This window comes from Diadema antillarum, unplaced genomic scaffold (assembly GCF_040938485.1).
Source record: "Diadema antillarum isolate AM-2024a unplaced genomic scaffold, OU_Dant_1.0 scf00000098, whole genome shotgun sequence".
Lineage (NCBI taxonomy): Eukaryota > Metazoa > Echinodermata > Echinoidea > Diadematoida > Diadematidae > Diadema > Diadema antillarum.
The window spans coordinates 2,809,155-2,831,099 of record NW_027270987.1 but is presented as its reverse complement, the minus strand read 5'-3'; the positions used below and the strand labels follow the sequence as shown (position 1 = coordinate 2,831,099).

General features: G+C 38.4%; 1 protein-coding gene across 1 annotated transcript in view; it reads left to right on the top strand.

Moving 5' to 3' along the window:
• Positions 1–21,945, top strand: part of LOC139718663 (leucine-rich repeat serine/threonine-protein kinase 2-like) — a 156,405-nt gene that overhangs the window by 41,326 nt on the left and 93,134 nt on the right. The window contains exons 7-14 of the mRNA XM_071630121.1: positions 6,827–6,955; positions 9,751–9,876; positions 10,682–10,801; positions 12,526–12,635; positions 18,269–18,345; positions 19,383–19,492; positions 20,110–20,239; positions 21,412–21,566. Coding sequence (XP_071486222.1) covers positions 6,827–6,955; positions 9,751–9,876; positions 10,682–10,801; positions 12,526–12,635; positions 18,269–18,345; positions 19,383–19,492; positions 20,110–20,239; positions 21,412–21,566 — 957 coding nt within the window. The remainder of the gene's footprint in view (positions 1–6,826; positions 6,956–9,750; positions 9,877–10,681; positions 10,802–12,525; positions 12,636–18,268; positions 18,346–19,382; positions 19,493–20,109; positions 20,240–21,411; positions 21,567–21,945) is intronic.

Here is a 21,945-nt window from a genome sequence, read left to right as displayed (position 1 = left end):
ATTTTCTGCGTGAATTAGGGCGAAAGTTTTCAATATGTTTTTTTCTTCAATTTTGTATTACATATTCGTCCATGTAGAAATCACGTTCGTATATAAACGCACCTATACACACACACAGACACACACACACGCCATATCCCTCTTTTTTGTGTGTTGGAGACCACATTGCTTCGACTGCAGCAACATTTTGCAGGTTGACTTTGTCAAACCGATCATAGTATGTAATGACGACGACTGAGGTGTTGTACTTTGAACAATTTTCTTTCAAGACCATGTCATTGTTTTGTAATTTGATGACGTCATTACACTGAAAATTGTGATTAAAGGCAAGGTATCAAAACCAGCCGATTATAGGTTTTATGTCTGCGGGACGTATTTTTCCCAAGTTGCCAGAAATGGCATAGCGACCTCAGTCGTTACAAGGCCGCTTTTCCGTCTAGCAATGCAATAGATGTTCACACGGCCACGTTAGTTGAGTGGGCATTGACTTTCCCCCCGTTATATCTATACATTGTTGTTGTTTTTTTGTCTTACCATTTCCGTGGATGACCCGTGGTCGAGTGGTTACAGATACGGTTTCGCATGCACGCTCAATATAACTTCAAGGTGCCTATATCACATTCTTTTCTTTGTCGATCACAGATGACTGTCATCTCATGACCACAAGCGTATCACCTAACTCGTCCTCAATGTGACGAGTTTTCATGTCTCGTTTCTTTTTATTCTTCTTTCTTTCTGGACAATTTTGTGTCATCAATATCTCAAGAATGACATTACGGAATAACATGACATTTTCAGGGAACATGTCTCATGACAATATCTAGCCACAATAAGGTTTTCATGACAGTAACATATCTATGACGTCGTCTAGGCGCCATTTTGTGATTTTTGGACCATGTTACATGATCGATCATAACTTCATAACTAAAGGTCATTTCTGTATCATTTTTTGTGGACATAAAGTTCAGGTCACGTTCTATCTTACTTCTTTTGATGCTAATTACCTAGGACATCATTAAGTGCGCGTAAGCGCGCGTCAAAATTTTAAAAGGCTCAAAACAACTTTCCAATGGGAAATCTCGAAGTTTCAGACAATTTTATGCGTTTCAAACAATTTTGCGCGTGCGCGTCCGTCCGCGCATTTTCGCGCGCACAGCGCGTCAGCAACATGAAAATACACTTTTTTTGACAGATTTGGATTCCTGATACTTTGAGCAACAATATCCATTGATTTCTAATCGATTCCTACAAATAACAAAGCAATGCACTTGCGTCAAAGTTCAAATTTCGCCTGCGCGTCTATGTGCAAATATAGTGAAAAAACATGTCTTTGTTTATTTCGCCATAGCTCTTTAAAACGTCAGGTGACCCTATGTTTTTATTGCATATTACAAAAGCATATAAATTGGACTTGACGTTTCAAGTATCATTATTTCCATAATTACATTATGACGTCATCATATCGTCATCTGAAATCAAAAAAGTGGAATTAATTTTTTTGAGGTACTGTTTCTGACATTCATTTGCTCGTATCTCTGTTGTTTAAGCTCAATATTATCCCAAATTCAGATATGTTGTACTTTGAACATTTGCCTTTCAAGTCCATGTCATGGTTTTGAAATTTGATGACGTCATCATGCTTTAAATTGTGTTTAAAGGTAAAGACGCAAAATCGGACAAGTTTACGTGTATTGTCTATGGGAGGTGATTTTTTTAGAAACCATGCATTGACTTGACAACGTTTAAGCACCTTTATCTCAGCTGATTTTGCTTCATTTCCTCTGAAACTTATTTATGTTGTAGATGTGACAATAAGCTGCAGTAATCATGCATTTTATTCTTTGAAATCTCCTCATGAGGTTGACAATTTTGCAATTTAAAACTGAAAATGAGAATGGAATGCGGACCAAACGATTCGTGATTCATCTTTCACGTACATAAGCTTACGTTCCTCTAATTTTCTCGTCGAGACGTATGGCCGAGTGGTTAGAGGCGTCGTCTTAGAAACGTGAGGTTGCACACGTACGGGTTCGATCCTCACAAGAGCACGAAAGAAAATAATAATTTTTTTTTAACTTTTTTTCTTCAATGGAGTACTACACCTTCGTCCATGTAGAAATCACGTTTGCATGTAAACACACCTATACGCACACACTCACACAGTATACCTTTGTTTTGCGTTGGAGACTGCATTACTTCGTCTGCTGCAAAATTATAGTTTTGCAGGTTGGGCTTTTCAAACTGATACAGTATACTGTAACAAAATGAAATTTGTTCATATCAATTCAGTAACACAATGTAGTCGTGGTTACTTTGTGCTGATTTATACATGTAACAAGCTATACATTGTAAAAAAGGTATTCAGTCTTCTGTATTGATGATTATTTGTCAATTAGTGGTTTTTGTGGAGTTTCAGATAGTGATAAAAAGTATGGATGATAAGTGCAGCGATAATTCCTATAGTTAGTTCAAAGCTGTGTTACAGATGTTTGATACATACATTTAGCATTGTGTGTGTGTATATACGTGTGTATACAGGTTGGCCATATGACACATTCTAGACAATTACTCTTAATTGATTAGCAAACGTGATCAGCTATGGAACTGAATATGGTACTAATGTATGATGTTAATGATTCTAATTAAACTGTGACGAGTTTAAAGGGATAGCGTAACTGTGTGTAAAAATAAGGCAATTATAAGGATATTTTAGGGCAATTTGATAACCATGCCTATAATAATTTCATACAGGTACTAATGCCTCCCTCATATTCATGTGATAGATCGTCATGTCAATAGCAAATTGACAACGTATGATGAATGTGTTATATATTGAACAACTGTCTTTCAAGTCCATAACGTTCCCCATATTTTCCCGTCGAGACGTGTCGCCGAGTGGTTAAAGGCGACGTCTCAGAGACGTGAGGTTGCGGGTTCGAACCTCACAAGATCACGAAACAAAATACTTAGCTACTTTACTGTTTTTTTTTCTTCAATTTTGTATTACATATTCGTCCATGTAGAAATCACGTTCGTATATAAACGCACCTATACACACACACAGACACACACACACGCCATATCCCTCTTTTTTGTGTGTTGGAGACCACATTGCTTCGACTGCAGCAAAATTTTGCAGGTTGACTTTGTCAAACCGATCATAGTATGTAATGACGACGACTGAGGTGTTGTACTTTGAACAATTTTCTTTCAAGACCATGTCATTGTTTTGTAATTTGATGACGTCATTACACTGAAAATTGTGATTAAAGGCAAGGTATCAAAACCAGCCGATTATAGGTTTTATGTCTGCGGGACGTATTTTTCCCATTGCCAGAAATGGTATAGCGACCTCAGTCGTTACAAGGCCGCTTTTCCGTCTAGCAATGCAATAGATGTTCACACGGCCGCGTTAGTTGAGTGGGCATTGACTTTCCCCCCGTTATATCTATACATTGTTGTTGTTTTTCTGTCTTACCATTTCCGTGGATGACCCGTGGCCGAGTGGTTACAGAAACGGTTTCGCATGCACGCTCAATATAACTTCAAGGTGCCTATATCACATTCTTTTCTTTGTCGATCACAGATGACTGTCATCTGATGACCACAAGCGTATCACCTAACTCGTCCTCAATGTGACGAGTTTTCATGTCTCGTTATTCTTCTTTCTTTCTGGACAATTTTGTGTCATCAATATCTCAAGAATGACATTACGGAATAACATGACATTTTCAGGGAACATGTCTCATGACAAAATCTAGCCACAATAAGGTTTTCATGACAGTAACATATCTATGACGTCATCTAGGCGCCATTTTGTGATTTTCGGACCATGTTACATGATCGATCATAACTTCATATCTAAAGGTCATGTCTGTATCATTTTCGGCGGACATTAAGTTCAGGTCACGCTCTATCATACATTTTAATGCTAATTACCTAAGACATTATTACGCGCGCGTACGCGCGCGTCAAACTTTTAAAAGGCTCAAAACAACTTACCAATGGGAAATCTCGAAGTTTCAGACAATTTTAAGCGTTTCGCGCGTTCGCGTCCGTCCGCACATTTTCGCGCGTAGTGCGCGTAAGCAAACTGAAAATGCACATTTTTTGACAGATTTGGATTCCTGATACATTAAGTAACAATATCCATTGATTTCCGATCAATTTCGACCTATAACAAAGGAATGCGCTGGCGTCAAAGTTGAAATTTCGTGTTCGCGTCTATGTGGAAATATAGCGAAAAACATGTCTTTGTTTATTTCGCCATAGCTCTTTAAAACGTCAGGTGACCCTATGTTTTTATTGCATATTACAAAAGCATATGAATTGAAAATAACGTCTCAAGTATCAATATTTCCCTAAATACATTATGACGTCATCATATCATCATCTGAAATCAAAAAAGTGGAATTAATTTTTTTGAGGTACTGTTTCTGACATTCATTTGCTCGTATCTCTGTTGTTTAAGCTCAATATTATCCCAAATTCAGATATGTTGTACTTTGAACATTTGCCTTTTAAGTCCAAGTCATGGTTTTGAAATTTGATGACGTCATCATACCTTAAATTGTGATTAAAGGTAAAGATGCAAAATCGGACAAGTTTACGTGTATTGTCTATGGGAGGTGATTTTTTTTAAAACCATGCATTGACTTGACAACGTTTAAGCACCTTTATCTCAGCTGATTTTGCTTCATTTCCTCTGAAACTTAAGTATGTTGTAGCTGAGACAATAAGCTTCAGTAATCATGCATTTTATTTTTTGAAATCTCATCATCAGGTTGACAATTTTGCAGTTTAAAACTGAAAATGAGAATGGAATGTGGACAAAACGATTCCCGATTCAGCTTTCACATACATAAGTTTACGTTCCTCATATTTTCTCGCCGAGACGTATGGCCGAGTGGTTAAAGGCGACGTCTCAGAGACTTGAGGTTGCGGGTTCGAACCCCACAAGATCACGAAACAAAATACTTAGCTATTTTACTTTTTTTCTTCAATTTTGTATTACATATTCGTCCATGTAGAAATCACGTTCGTATATAAACGCACCTATACACACACACAGACACACAGACACACGCCATATCCCTCTTTTTTGTGTGTTGGAGACCACATTGCTTCGACTGCAGCAACATTTTGCAGGTTGACTTTGTCAAACCGATCATAGTATGTAATGACGACGACTGAGGTGTTGTACTTTGAACATTTGTCTTTCAAGACCATGTCATTGTTTTGTACTTTGATGACGTCATCACACTGAAAATTGTGATTAAAGGCAAGGTATCAAAACCAGCCGATTATAGGCTTTATGTCTACGGCGCGTATTTTTCCCAAGTTGCCAGAAATGGCATAGCGACATCAGTCGTTACAAGGCCGCATTTCCGTCTAGCAATGCAATACATGTTCACGCGGCCACGATTGTTGAGTGGGCATTGACTTTTTCCCCCTGTAATATCCATACATTTCTTTTTTGCCTTACCATTTCCGGGGATGTCCCGTGGCCGATTGGTTAGAGAAACGGTTTTGCATGCACGCTCAATATAACTTCAAGGTGCCTATATCACATTCTTTTCTTTGTCGATCACAGATGACCGACACCTGATGACCCCAAGCGTATCACCTAACTCGTCAGCGTGACGAGTTTCATATCTCGTTGTTTTATATTTTGGATCAAAAATTTGAATAAAAAGACAGTGAAAATCATTATAGACCGTCTATAGGCTTAGCCGCACTGCGGCGGCAGCGCAGCGCCTGCAATACGCAACAGTGCGAGAGATCGGAAATTGAAAAACGTAGTAGCCGTGGCACCGCCAGAGTTGCCCGTCGCATGTATCCAAGCGCTCGTATGACCGCTGCAAACCTGAACACTAGAATTCGGGACCGGACGCGAACGGGTACACTTGATTGTAAAGAAGGGTGATTGTGACATCATTTTGCAAATAGTATACTATTTGCAAAATGTCGTCATAAAAGTGACGTCATTTTGCAAATAGTACTTCATGGAGTTCCAAACACACCAACACTCTGAAATAGTTCAAAATACCTATAATCACGTGAAGCTCTTTTATCCAATCAATGGAAGACAAATTTTTGATCCAAAATATAATAACTTTTATGCAACAGGCCCCAGGAGGCTAGAAATTATAGCAAGCAGTATCAACCTGTCACATTGTGCCCTAAGAATGGATAAGTCAATGTATGGATGGATGGATAGATGAACAAATGTATGGATGGATGGAAAGATGAATGGATGAATTGATTGATAGATTGATGAATAAATAAATGAATGGATGAGTGGATGGATGGATAGATACAATTTAGATGAATAGCTGGATAAGTGAATGGATGGATCAATGAATGGATAGATGGGTAGATAGATGAATGGATGGGTGGATGGATAGATATGTGGTAGATGAATATATAAATGAATGAGTCAGTCAGTAAGTGAGTAAATCAGTTCAGTTTGAATTGATTTCTGCATTGTTTTTTTTTTTCAAAGAAATAATGCAGGAAAATGACAACATGTGTATCTGACAACTGAATAGAGAAAAACCAACTAATTATACATTCATAGTATAGTAATCACAACAATCTTTTTAGTTTAGATATAATGACTATGAGATCACAGGAATCAATGATGCACTTGTTTCCAGGTAAAGAGGAAGAAAAATGCAGAGTGCTTGATAGTGATGGCAGCCTCAAAGAGAGAATAAGAAACATGAATAATACATACATACAAATGAATATGAATATTAATGAATGATTGAATGAATAATTGATTGACTGATTTAGTTTGTATTGTTTGTCTGTCTTTGTCCAGAGGATGACCAGGTCAGTTTTGTGGACAGCCAGAAGCACCGGTACATCATCAAAGCTGTGCGGAGACACAACGACAACCAGTCGGTCCTGGAGGCGGCCTTTTGGCTGCTAGCTCTTCTCGCAATCCCAGGTACAAACAGCAAGGTCATAGGTCATGACTCTGTTTGGACAGCCGATACAGGTAGCTCATTGTTTAAATTGTAATCATGGCATTTCCTGGTGCGGTGGTGGAAACTCGTCTTAACAGCAGCTCTCGATTGTTCAGGAAGCAAGTATTTCATGTATAATTGCTTAACTGTGCCATTGAAGTGCACTGCTTTTATTTTTGTTGGTAACAGCTTCTTCATATTTCAGGATGCTTAACATGATTAAAATGAATTTTCTGGATAAGATTACATTTCACTTTCTATTGGGTTAATAAGATTACTCACATATTTGCCCAGAAGCATAATTTGTGTTCGTACACATTCCATTGCTAGATAATGCAGTTTAGTGCTTTACATGCAAAAGTTGCTGCCATTTTTAATGGCCTCAAGCCATATTTCTCTATTCTTTTCCCCCGAATGATAGAGGAAGTCCATGTAATTTCATGTAGTGTTATTTCAGACTTCACTGTGGTATGTGGTAAAACTATTAATTGCTGTGGTAAAGCTGTAATTACTGTTGGGTATACTGCAGGTGAAGGTGCTTTTTTTCTTTTTTCTTTTTTGAGTTGAAGGCACACTTGATATGTGGTTTCCTCAATCAGCCAACCACAGTATCATTCATTGGAATAGTTTAGCAATGCGTCCTTCTCATTTCCATGGGCTTTTGTGTCTTAACTGTCTGAAAACCGAGGAGCTGGTGTGGTTCAGTTAATAGGACCATGGACTATCAATCATGAGTTCGGTGGTTCAAGTCCCCTGCATGTAGCTGAGGTAGCTGTGCCTCTAGGCAAAGGCAGTTTATCCTCATTGCATAGTCATCGGGGGGCTTACATGTAGAGCCATATAGGTTTTGTGGTTGCTTGCTTTTAAGCACTCGTTGCTTCCTTTGCGGTTATGTAAATAAGTCAATTCAAGTTAAATCAATCAGGTATTACTATTTTTGATGATGGCAATGATGATAATAAATAATGTAGTAAGAATAGTACAGCGAAACCCCGTCTTTGGGACCGGCGATATTACCTCGTTATTTATCGGTACCTCGTTATAACCGTACGCATCAAAAACAAAGAAAAACATAAGCACAACATCATATACCCATCAATGAAACTTAAGAACATCCTTTGCGTTGTTATGACACAATTATGGATCATTATTATTGAGAGAATAAATGGAAATTATTTGTGAATTAGACGAAGAAATAGGGGCTGAAATGAGTTAATTCTTTATTGTAATTCTTGTTTGTTAAGTTTTTTCTAAACACCAGCGCAAATAGAGTAACATACAGGCGTTGTTTACCGTAATTTGCGAGGTATTTTTACGCTGTTGGTGCCCAGCGGGAATGCGATGATTTCATAAATCATTTCGGCTGTAATCTTGTACAATGTATGATCGTTGCACCCGAATGGATTAAAAATGCGTTCTTTATTTTGTTCCGAAAATCTCTTCACGTTTTGTACATCCGTTCTTGAACTGTTGAATGCGTTTGTTTCTTTCTTTGAACACCGATTAAGTAGGTTAACATGCGTTATTCAACTATTTTTACGCTACTGTCACCCGGCGGGATCGCAATGATTTCACTGATTATTTCTGCTTTACTCATACACACTCATATTTAAATTATCATTTGTTAAATGATAATGAACAAATCCAGATCTATTCAAAGTAATAAATGCGTGTGTTTCTTTTTCTGATTACTGATTAAGTAGGTTAACATGCGTTATTCGACTATTTTAACGCTACTGTCACCCGGTAGGATCACGACGATTTCATTATTTCGGCTTTAATCATCCAAACTCATATTTGCTAACCAGCAAAAGAACTGGAAGTCGGAACTAAAGTTGAAAAGGATATAATGATGAGTTGCACACGCATTCCAATTGTCCATTTTTTCGCTACATGAAAAGTTTTTGAATGCGTTATTTATTATTTTTTCTCATTGCGCTGTGGTCTGACCTAAATATCACGCACGCGTTTCTCGCGAAAAAGAAAATCGAATGATTATGTTTAATAATTTAGTAGGAACATCGGAAGGCATTCCTGTGTCTTATCGCGTGATTTAGAAGAAAACATTGAAGGAACGGTTCTCTGCAAAACGGGAAAAGACGTGGATAGCGTGAATTCGGTTTTCAATGTTTCGTTTGTCGCGTGTTTGAAAGCGGCAATTTAGTCAAGAAATGGAGCCTTGTTATATCCGATCAAATTGCTTATGTTTTTCTTTATCATGATTTACCGAAATTGTCCTCGTTATAACTGGAATCTCGTTATAACCGAACTCGTTATTACCGATTTGTTCTGCCAAAGGTTCACACGCAAAGGAAAACGGGACTGACGCGATCACCTTGTTATAAGCGGTTCCTCGTTATAACCGAACTCGTTATAACAAGGTTTCACTGTAGTAGAAATAGTAGTAATAGTAGTAGTATTGGTACTAGTAGTAGAAGTAGTAGAGTAGTAGTAGTACTGTAATAATGGTGACAATGATAACAGTGATAATGATAATGATTAAGATATAGCAGCAATATCTCTACAATATACGTACTCTGAAACCAAAGATATGAAATAATATTACATATAACATGAAAACAAATGTTTGTTTTTTATTTTTGTGCTAATGTCATATAAATGCAAACAAAGGGAAACTACCATTTTTCCACTATAAATGTCATATAGCACGAAACATGCGAAAATTTCTGCCCTGTTTCAATCTCGACTTTACAGTAGTTCTATGTGACCCTACGTGACTGTTTGTATGTATTTTGTCTTGTCTGCCTGTGTCCAGAGGAGTCCTATGATGTTCTACTGCAAGAGACTCACAAGGCCATCATTGCTGCCCTCAAGAGATTCCCGGACAAGGTGGCTCTACAGACAGCTTGCTGTGCCCTAATCGAAGCTCTGGCACAAACAGGTATGGGTGCCTCAGGAAGGACATGATCACAAAGAATAATGGGGGGAAAAAAGAAAACCATGTTTAAAATGGCGATGGCAGTGAATTAAAATCAGTAGAATCAAGTTTTAGAGAAAATCCAATCTGGCAAACTTGTAGAAAGTTTTGAGTCAATGAAAGTTAATCATAAGTGAGGGTGTCGTTCAGGCATAACAGGTATTCCATGCCTCTATTTCTTTAATTGTATTTTTTTTTTTTTACTACAATTGCAGGGATGTGAGAGTTCAGAGTTTAATCTGATTTTAGATTTTTTTCTACTCTGCTCGAAATCCACTTTTCAGACTCTTTGGCAATTGAAATACATTGAAATGTTCACAATTTAAAGCTCTTCAGACTTTTTTTCACAAGTTTTAGATTTTTTTCGTATTTTTTTTTTCTGCAAGTGCTCCCCCTCCCCCTGTAAAGCTGCGTTTACACCAAATCCAGCACAGGTCATGGAACAGGGTTTTTGCTATGTTGCGCCAAAAGAAACCATGTCTGGTTCTGTCACTATATCACTTCCCTGCTAATAATTTTGTTACAAAATCAATCTTCTACTATTCATTTTGTTGCTCTTGATTTTGACATAGGAATATAATTTTTAGGTGATTTTGTACCAAATTACTGATTCTTTTTTAACAGAATCAAACATGATTCCTTTTGGCATACCATAGCAAAAAACCGGCCCATTACCTGTACTGTCCTCGGTGTAAATGCACCATAATTGTGAACAATCCTCACATTGTGCTCCTGATGTTTGTTTGTTTGTTTGTTTGTTACTTACCAGAGGACAGTCAGCAGCTCTTTGTCCTCCATGACTGCTCTGATCTCCTCATCGAGTCTCTGCGAAAGTTTGGTGACAATGCCCGCTTCCTGACAGTCTGCCTCAGCGTGATGGATCGCCTGGGTGAGAAATTTTTTACCTTCTGTGGAGCCGTATGATGCAATATTGCATCCAACAAAATGTGATTGATATAATGAGAGGCTTACATGTATGTGCTGAAGTGTTAAAGATATGATAGGATGATGATGTTGATGAAATGATGACGATGGTGATTATGATGAAGGAGATGATGTTGAGAATGATGTTAATGATTATGATGATGATGAAGAAGATGTTGATTATGAAGATGATGATGTTGATTATGAAGATAATGATGATGATGATGATGATGATGATGGTGGTGATGGTGGTGATGGTGGTGATGGTGGTGATGATGATGGTGATGGTGATGATGATGATGATGGTGGTGATGATGATGTTTATGATCATGATGATGATGATGATGATGATGATGGTGATGAAAAACAGAAAAGAGTCTGAGTTACTCAGGTTAGCTTCTTGAGTATAATCCTGAAGGCTTCTGCCATGATACACACCCTAGTGTAAATAGATACTCATACACACTCTCAAAACTTGTAGAATGACATTTTCTATTGTAAGTTTAGTGTAACTTCAGAGTAATTCCAAGCACTTCTGTGTTGATTATTTATCTGTCTATTTTGTGTGTGTGTGTGTGTGTGTGTGTGTTATGAAAGGAATCAGGAGAGAACAGAGAAAAAAAGAGGGAAGCACTGAGGAAAATAAGAAAACGTGTACATAGAACTAGTCGATGCACTCAAGAATTGCAAATAAACAACTTTTTTGTTACAATGTTTTGCTATTTTTATCCTTGTCAGTTGCAATTTGACTTTAATACACCTCCGTCCATCTATTTTTCCCTTGGAAAAAAATATTGATTTCTTGTTATTGATGGGAATGTCAGTACATGGCTTATCTTCTCATAAACCAGTAGGCATTGTCGGAATACAAAGTACATTTGTATATGTACGTTCGTTGTATGATTGATAAGAGCTGGCTTAGAAGCGAAATCCTATAATGCACCAGCTTCATGTTATGAGCCTCTTAATCCTTCCAAAGAGATGCAGTTAATCTCAGTTTCCCTATCCTGTAGAGAGAAAGGGATGAGAGAGAAGGAAAGATCCGTAGCGGTATCGTGGTGAAATTGTCCAGGGGCCCATTGCATAAAAGTTACTATTATGGTAACTTTGCCATCCAATGGTAACTTCCATGGAATTCTTGATTTTGATTGGCTGTTGAGTATTGTTGCCATGGTAGTTACCATTGGATGGCAAAGTTACCATAATAGTAACTTTTATTCGACGGGCACCTGAATAGTTCAGCAGCTGGTGCACATACACATCATAAAGGCCTTAGCATGATTTAAGTCAAAACAGTGTTTCAGCTGTTTGTCATTAAAGATGAGTTACTCTACAAAGTGATTTTCTCTTTCACCATCTGTGTTATGCGCTTAGAAACATCGGTATTAAGCGCTATATAAGTGTTATTCATTATCATCATCATTATCATTATCACTATCACCATCATTATCATTATCGCTATCATCATCATCATTATCACTATCACCATCATTATCATTATCGCTATCATCATCATCATCATTATCATCATCATTATCATTATTGCTATCATCATCATTATTATCATCATCATTATCATTATTGCTATTATCATTATCATTATCATTATCATTATCATTATCATTATGAAGTGAATTCAGGGCTGTTGTAACATTCCTTGTTCTGGTATCGTGTGTTTTGTTCTCTCAGCCGAAGCCATTTTTACAGCCCCCAAGTGGCTCGGTCGAGAACTCAACGACAACTGGGTGGAAGAAACATTTAGTGCACTCACCCTTCACCAAGATTCACCAACCTGTCTCGTAAGAAGTCCCACCAATTCTAATTTTTGATGTGAATTTGTAAAGCATGTGTACTTTTTCTTTTGCTAAAATGCTGCAGGTTGAAGTAAATTCAGGTGTAATGCCACTTCATGTTTAACCCATTATTAAGTGCCCAGACACTGAAGTTAAAGGTACTGTTTACTTACCATCGGGAGCAGTGATTTAAGAAATGTTCGAGATATCACATTTGATGTACATGTGTAGGTCAGTTGTATCACAAAACATCCTACTATATAAAACATTGCAATAAAGCGTAAAATATAAGGAGATATCACTCTTTTTCTCAATAAACTGTAACTGTAGACGGTTTAGTGTTGGAACATTTTTTATTATAACTACATGTTCACATTTTGTATATTTAACAGTACTTACCATTGATTATACCAATTCAAATTTTTACATTGGTTGTTTCTATCCCTAACTCACATTTTAGAACTATTTTGAAGCACCAAAGCTGGGTTTTTGTTTCATCTGCAAATGGTACATTGTAAATAATGCCTTTAAGGTTATAGCATGACAAGCTTTTACGTCAGCATCCGGATAGCCCTCCAAACCAAGCATATTGTCAATTAGCATGCCCACTGAGGTGTAGAAATGTGTCACAGTATAACAGGAAGGCCATGGCAGGCCTCGAATTAACCGACGGCCACCGACGGCCATGGCCGTCGGTGCCCCTCTCGTTGGCCGCAATGTCCTTTCTTCCGTGATCAAAGTTACGGCCAAAAAAAATGTGCCCTTTTTCTTGTGGCCGTGGTGCCCTTTTAGAATGAAAGTTCTTGTATATGACGTACAATATGCCCTTTCTCAAAGTCTACACTTCAATAAGCTTGAACAAATTTCCTCATCTCAAATATCATACCTTCAGTTCAGTTCACTCGCGTCCCACTATTCTTATCTGATTCAAACTCAACGAGACGACATGTACGTACACTTGTACTTATGTACGTACGGTATGGCCGACCGGCTTTGACCGTTCCGACTGCCTCCGCAGCGCAGCGGGGTACTAGCTAGGTAGTAGTCTTCCTGGACTGTATTCGTAGTGTGCCCGCGCGTACGTACGGAAGTACGTTGATGGTGTCTGTACGTCGAGTGTCGCAATCAGCGGTTGAGCGCGTTGGATGGGTGCAGTAATCACTATGTGCATGCGTGTGTTACTGTGGGGAATGCGGCTATTAAATCGTCTGGAGCAAGTGGTCGCAAGCCATGTGCCAGGCATGTCGGACGGCTGTGAGAATTGCCATCTCTCTCGCTCTGCATTCATGCCCGCATGCTCAAAGTAAATGTGATCGAGGGCACGCATGCGAAAAAAAGTGAAATGAAATGTAAAAAAAATTGTGCAGATCCCCCACCCCCGTAACACTGTATGTGAACACGGGTTGGCTGGTTAGTTGAAAGTTTTGTTCCTCAAAGTGCCCTTTTTGATTTTTGTTCCTCAAAGTGCCCTTTTGTTCCTCAAAGTGCCCTTTTTGTTCCTCAAAGTGCCCTTTTTGTTCCTCAAAGTGCCCTTTTTGTTCCTCAAAGTGCCCTTTTCGTTCCTCAAAGTGCCCTTTTTGTTCCTCAAAGTGCCCTTTTCGTTCCTCAAAGTGCCCTTTTTGTTCCTCAAAGTGCCCTTTTTGTTCCTCAAAGTGCCCTTTTTGTTCTTAAAACTGCCCCTTAGGAAAAAGTGTGCCCCCCTTTACAGGAAAAAAGGGGCACCTTCAAAGAAAAAAGGGCACATTTAGTTGATCCTCCAAAAGGTGGAGGGGCACTGTGTACCCCTGCCCCCCCCCCCCCCCTCCCCGAGAGCTGCCCCTGTGCTCCTTCCAGGCCCTTTTTGTACTTTCAGTTGCCCTGGTGCAAAATCGGTCCCATTCTCCTAAAAAGGGGCATATTCCAGAAAAGGGGGCACATTTTGATGGTGCCCCAAAAAGTAATGGGGGGGGGGGGGGGGGGGTATGTGCCCCCTGCCCCTGTTTTTGTAAATCCGAATATTCTAACGTTGATTATTCCGAAGCGGTATTAAAACCAGGGCCCTTTCTAAAAAGATTTATTACAATGCAACTCAAAAAATCAAATGCAGGTGATATCAAATCACACGCAACTTTTGCATTTAAACGCAATTGCGTTGCTGAAAAGACTTGCGTTTGATAATCATATGAAACTAGAAAATAATTGTTACGAACCTGAAACTCAATTGCGTTTAAACGCAACTCTAAAAATCAAATGCAAGTCCATCAAATCACATGCAACGATGTATTTAAACGCAAGAGCGTTGCAGAGAAGACTTGCGGTTTTTGTACGAAACTAGAAACTGCGTTTAAATAAATCTCTATACATCTACGGAAATGACGGAAGTGCGTTATTGTTGAAAAGACTTGCGTTATTTTTTTCATTTCGTATAAGCAAAATTAAAAATTAAACGCAACTCTGAAAATCAAATGCAAGTCCATCAAAACACATGGCACGCTGAAAAGACTTGCGTTTGATAATCATACGAAACTAGAAAATTGTAGGAAACTTAAACTCAATTGCGTTTAAACGCAACACTAAAAATCAAATGCAAGTCCATCAAATCGCACGGAACGCTGAAAGACTTGCGTTTGATAATCATACGAAACTAGAAAATTGTAGGGAACTTTTTTTAACTCAATTGCTTTTAAACGCAACTCTAAAAATCAAATGCAAGTCCATCATATCACACGTAATGCTGTATTTAAACGCAAGTGCGTTGCAGAGAAGACTTGCGGTTTTTGTACGAAACTATAAGAAACTGTGTTTAAACGCATCTCTAAACATCTACGGAAGTGTGTTATTGTTTAAAAGACTTGCATTATTTTTTATTTCGTAAACAAAATTACAAATTAAATGCAACTGTATGCAAATTGTAGGGAACTTTTATTTTAAACTCGCGTTTAAACGCAACTCTGAAAATCAAATGCAAGTCCATCAAAACACATGGCACGCTGAAAAGACTTGCGTTTGATAATCACACGAAACTAGAAAATTGTTGGAAACTTAAACTCAATTACGTTTAAACGCAACACTAAAAATCAAATGCAAGTCCATCAAATCACACGGAACGCTGAAAGACTTGCGTTTGATAATCACACGATACTAGAAAATTGAAGGGAACTTTTTTTTTTAACTCAATTGCGTTTAAACGCAACTCTAAAAATCAAATGCAAGTTCATCAAATCACGTAACGGTGTATTCAAACGTAAGAGCGTTGCAGAGAAGACTTGCGGTTTTTGTACGAAACTATAAGAAATTGCGTTTAAACGCATCTCTAAACATCTACGGAAGTGTGTTATTGTTTAAAAGACTTATCGTAAGCAAAATTAAAAATTAAACGCAATTCTGAAAATCAAATACAAGTCCATCAAATCACACGGAACGCTGAAAAGACTTGCGTTTGATAATAACGCAAAACTAGAAAATTGTATGAAATTTAAACTCAATTGCGTTTAAACGCAACTCTAAAAATCAAATGCAAATCTGTTTTTAAAACGCAAGAGTGTTGCAGAAAAAACTTGCGGTTCTTGTCCGAAACTCGAAACTGCGTTTAAACGCATAAAAATGTACGGAAGTGCGTTATTGTTGAAAAGGCTCGCATTATTTTTTATTTCGTAACGGAACTTTCGCCGTGACCGAACTTAGTCTGCACTTGCAGAGGAAAGACATCGCAACATTTACACGTTTCAAACTACCGAAACGCATGCTGCTTCACAAAATGTCAATGAAAAAAATGATAACGAATTATTGTTAAAGTTCGCTATGCCGAAGTTTTAAATCTCAGTCCAAAGTTAAATTAGTCCGACAATGGTAAGAGGTTTGTTTTTACGGAGGTTATAGTAGTCCGAAAGATGTCGTTTTCGGATGAACAAACTTTTCTTCTTCTTATTTCAGACAGGCCCGCGCCGTACAGAGCGGTAGTTATAATGTTGCGAATCGGAGCAGAACAAATATGGCGACTTAGGGAAGGAAAATCACACATATTTCAACTCAGTCGGCACTGAAAAATAATCTCGACAGAATCATGCAAAATTACACGCATATCTTCCCAGCAACGCACTTGAATTTAAATCGCAAAGTTTAATTCAATTTTGGGGAATTTGCCTTTTATATTTCAAATTAAGTTTAAAACGTTAAGTGTCTAGAAACGAGCCTAGGTTTCCGATCCCGCTCTCTCAAAATCTCTCTAGAGATTTGGGAATTGTGCGTTGTCGTCGTTACTAACCCGCGCAAGATTTATGCATGAACTAAAACATTATTGTTGCTCATGTCAGTAGGCATGTTTTGGCGGCAAAAGGAGTAAGATATATGGGTAGCGATCTGCATCGTGATCCAAATCTTACTCTGTACAGAGGAAATTAATTTTCATTTATAAGTCGACAAAATGTCGACTTTTTTATACGCGTAAGTCGACGTGTTTTGCTCAGTCCCGATTATGTCGACTTACGCGAGGTTGACTGTATATATATTATGTAATTGGGGGGGGGGGGTTGTTGTTAGAATATGAAAAAAACAAACATAAAATTCTTGCAACGTCGCAAAAATCGCCCTTTAAAAAAACACCCAACATGCCCTTTTCAATGTGGCCTTGGTGCCCCTCTGACTGACCTAAGTGCCCTTTCATGGCTGGCCTCTTGGAAAAGGTGCCCTTTTCTAAATGGCCTTGCCCCTCCAAAATCCTATTTCAAGGCCTGCCATGGTAACACAATAGGGATGAGAGACCTTAGGTACAGTAGTCTATATTCATTGACAATCATTGACATCTGTGCCAATCAGTGAATAAAGTGCTCCAGCTGATGCACCACTTGGCGAAACAAAATACATTAAAAGGTACTGTCTACTATTGGGAGCAGTGATTTAAAAAATGTTCAAGTTATCACATTTGATGCCTATGTGTAGGTCAGTTGTATCACAAAGCATCCTACCATATAAACATTTCACAATGAAGCGTAAAATAAAAGGAGATACCATTATTTTTCTCAATAAACCATAACTGTAGATGGTTTATTCCAGAAACAAGTTTATTAAAAGTAGGCCTATTGTTCACATTTTGTATACTTAATAGTACTTAACATTGATTATACAGATTAACATTTTTACATTGGTTGTTTCTATCCCTAACTCACATTTAAGAACTATTTTTTAGCACTAAAGCTGGGTTTTTGTTTCATCTGCAAATGGTAAATAATGCCTTTTTGAGATGAATTGAAGCAGCAGAGTACATATAACTTATCAGATCATTGGATGAAGGAATGATGGCATTTCACAAGTTTTACACGTTTCTACAAAACAATATTTGTCAAAACATGAGGTAATGGTGTACTCAGTATCACAGTTTCGTACACATAGAAACCTTTAGGAATGCGTTTTGCTAGATTGTTTCACATCTTAGACCTATGACCCCTAATCCTTTATGCATCTTATAAGTGTGCATACATAAAAATTCCAAGAATGAAAGTGTTGAGTAGATGGAACTTATTAGTATTGTAACCTGATGCAGCCTATTGAGTTAACATCTGATTTCATCTTTGTTTAGCCAAGTTCAGTTTAAATGTACACCGTGTTCTGTGACAGGGTTTTCGCCCGATGAAATGACTGATGTATTCTGTGACCTTTGACAGGAAAATGCGCTGAGAGCTCTGGCCACACTGGTCCAGAGAAGACCACAGGTCTTGGAAGGGATGGTTGACAATGAAAGGTGAGTGAATGTTGACCCTGAAATGCTCTTTGTGGTCACTCTTGTAGCTACTTTATGATTTAGATACTGTATTGTGGGTGATATATAATCCACCATCTCATAAGTGAGACTTAGACACTACCAGCCAAAAGTGACAATGACTGTAGTATTAGTATTCTAACCAATAGGTGTAATCACACCCAGAGACTTTGGTCACGTCTATGATAGTCGTGATCATAACATTACTTTTATTGGGGCCAAGAGGTTTACAAATGCAAATAATGCTCAATTTTAAGCCAGGTATTGTGTTGGGTGTGTTGTCTATGTTACTGCACCAACTATATTGGACTTGGAGCAATTAAATGGCATGTTTTGTCAACAGTTTTCATTTGTTGTGGCACGGAAGTGCTACCAAGTAATAGCAAAGGTTGATGGAACTTTGACAGAGCTTAGGAAAGAAAAAACAATGGCATATCCTTTCCTCGTCCATTTTCTGATGGATTACCATTTTGTCATATACTAGCACAGTTATCACTTTTAGATGACAGATCAGACATACATATACATTGTCGTTTGTCTTTTATAAGACAAGTCCACGACATAAAAAGACAGAAATGTGTCTTTTTGTTAAATTGAAAAAGAGAAAGAAAAAGAAAGGTCCGGTTATTTGAGACTTTCGTGAGTTTGCAAAGTTACACAGTCTTAATCGAAATATAAAATAATGGTGCTTTTGTATGTAATAGAAATACAAGCTCATTATTTATTAGACCACTAACCCTATTCCAATTTCCATGTACTAAAGTACATTATCATGATCTAGATTAAGATCTTGAGCAACATAAGATAGTGAGATATTCTATATTTCAAAAAAAAATATCTTACAACTCCTCAAAACTTATACAGAATTTTGTCACTTGCAGTCATATGTTTATCAAAGAAATTTTATGTGGATGTGCATGTAAAATGATTTGAGTGTTAAGTCCCACATCCTTGTTATTGCGTCGCATGTTGCATACATTCACTTACCTTGAGTGTTCCATCTTCTAATGTTGTAGGAGTCGGGCAGTGGACAGTGCCGTACTCATGACCATGAGACTCCATTCCAAGAATTCCAAGGCCATCTTTGAGGTGGCCTGCGATGCCATCCAGGCGCTAGCAGAAGAATCTGGTAACTATGGCGATGAGTAACCTCCCGTACCCTGCACTCACTCTCTAACTCACTGGATATTGCAAACATCTGAAAGTTTCACTGGGCAGTCTTCATACCTTTGTATTGTGGATATATGCCCATAGACAAAAACATCAGTTTAAAAGAGACCAAAGAAGAGTGGAATTATCGTTTGGAGTCATTCTTAAATCAATCCTTCCATTTGAGTAAACTATCATAACTGATTGACACAACTCCACAACTCCTCCATGGTGCTGATACAGATCATATGCTCGTACATGTAGATAGCCAGATTATTTTGTTCTCATGTCATGTCGTACAGGGCAATTAAAATGACCTCAGTGATATATATCTCAGTGATGTCGATTGGGCATCTTGTAGTGGTAGTGGAAGACAAAGCGTTTAGTATGTCTTCACTGAGTATTCACTTCTTTTCAATTCGTGCAATATGTTTCTGGTGTTCAGCAATATGATTGCAAATCCCTCTCAGTGGCAACTATAATAGTCACATAGATACATGTATTTATCTTTCCACTTCCCTTTTTATTTCCTGCTTCTGCCCCGGGCACGTCATGCCCTTCAAACTCACCACCATCATTCTTCCCACGAATCCACAGAGACCCTCCAACGCACCATTGTGGAGAAGGGCGGAGTGCATGACATCCGGGCGGGGCTGGTATCATACACCAAAGATGGATACTGCCAGGCAGCCGCCAGTCGGGCCATCAAGGGGCTTTGTATGGCAATGTGAGTCCTCAGGGAATCATCTGAATATGTCGTACATGTATTTCTCACCTCAAACATTTCATGGACTCGCCTGTGGTTATCAATTTCATCTGCGCAGTGACAGAGCTCCTTTAAATCAGATTAAATTACACTGGTAATTTCATTGCGATGCATGTTGTCGCTGGTTGTAGTGGGTTGATGATTGTGCAGCTCACATAAGAAATCACTCACTCGAGCAGAAAGGATAAATTTGATGGACAGATACAGAGACAATGTCTACATCTTGGTGAGATTTTTAATGTGCAAACTAATAACAATGCTGCTTTGTATAGTATGTGTCCACGCATTAATGTAGTTTTGCCAAGTGGAATAACATTGACATATAACCCTGCAACATCACAACACAGTCAACAGTCGCAATCGGCAATTGGTAGTTGATGTGATAAATGGTCAGTTGAGGGTAATCTGCTGCTGTTAGTGGGCAGAGTGGTCCAGTGAAAGTGCTCTTCTCAATGACATGTCCGTGGATGTTTGCCCAAGCTCTACCCAGCTGAAGCAAAACCAAACATCATCATGACTCACATCTGCACACCAAGAACTAGAGAAGTACTCTGAGAGCGCAGACCTCCGCCATGCATGCAGCTCATTTCCACCACTGATCTTGTTCTTCCACAGAGATCAGTGAGTTTTACCCATACGTACTTATAGCATTGTGTGCTGAAAGCTGCCCGATTTCCCAATATAGAAGCCTCTGTTACGTCATAAACCCTCAGCTCCACGGCGCGCCTCACCCTAGCAGAAACTAGAGCACGCACTTTAGTGCATGCATGCAAACCTCAAATATGCGCAGCCTGAACTCCCAAGTTCATTGACCCTACCTGCCAAAATATCAAAAATCCTTCATAAATTCCCCCAAAATTCTCGGATCACGACCAAAAATTAATCGTTTGTTACTTGTGTCATTCTCCACCTTTCCTGCAAATTTCATCCCAATCCGTTGACTACTTCTTGAGTTATTTTGCACACGGACAAACTAACACACAAACACACAAACCAACGGTAACAAAAACATAACCTCCTCCCTTGGCGGAGGTACACTGTACATGTAATAAGCAGAAATGAATTTTCTTCATCCTTCTCACCAAGTATAATTTTGTACATGTATATCTATCCTTGTGTCATTGCTGTTGCAGTGAGGACCGGCCCGAAGACGTCGCGCTGAACAACAAAACGTTGGTGGTAGAGGCAGACATTCACAGTCTCCTCTTCGTTGCCATGAGGAACTTCCTTAGCGACGGTGAGGTGCTCCTGGATGTTGTCAAGACTGTCACCTGTCTAGCTGAGCTCTGTGAGTTCCTTTTTTCTATCTTTCTTTCACATTTTTATTTTCTTTAGGTCAAATGATCCATACAGTGTGTATTCTTAAAACCAATGGAAATGCTTCAGGGGTGTGTTATGTCCATTTGTAGGCCTGTTGTTGTTGTTTCAGTCTTGGTCAGCAGAATGCAAATGCTCAAGATGAAATTTCATCCTTACTGAATTTTAACAAACATTTCAAGTTCAGGGTTTGAAACAAGTAAGTAGGTACAGTAAGAGCTGACTTAGTGAAAGATTAAAAATGCATTAAATTTATACATACTTTTTTGTGCAGTAAATATCCAATTATTCAGTGATGAGAATGCTTAGAGAGCAACATACTTTAACTCAAATGATAATGATTTTTAACT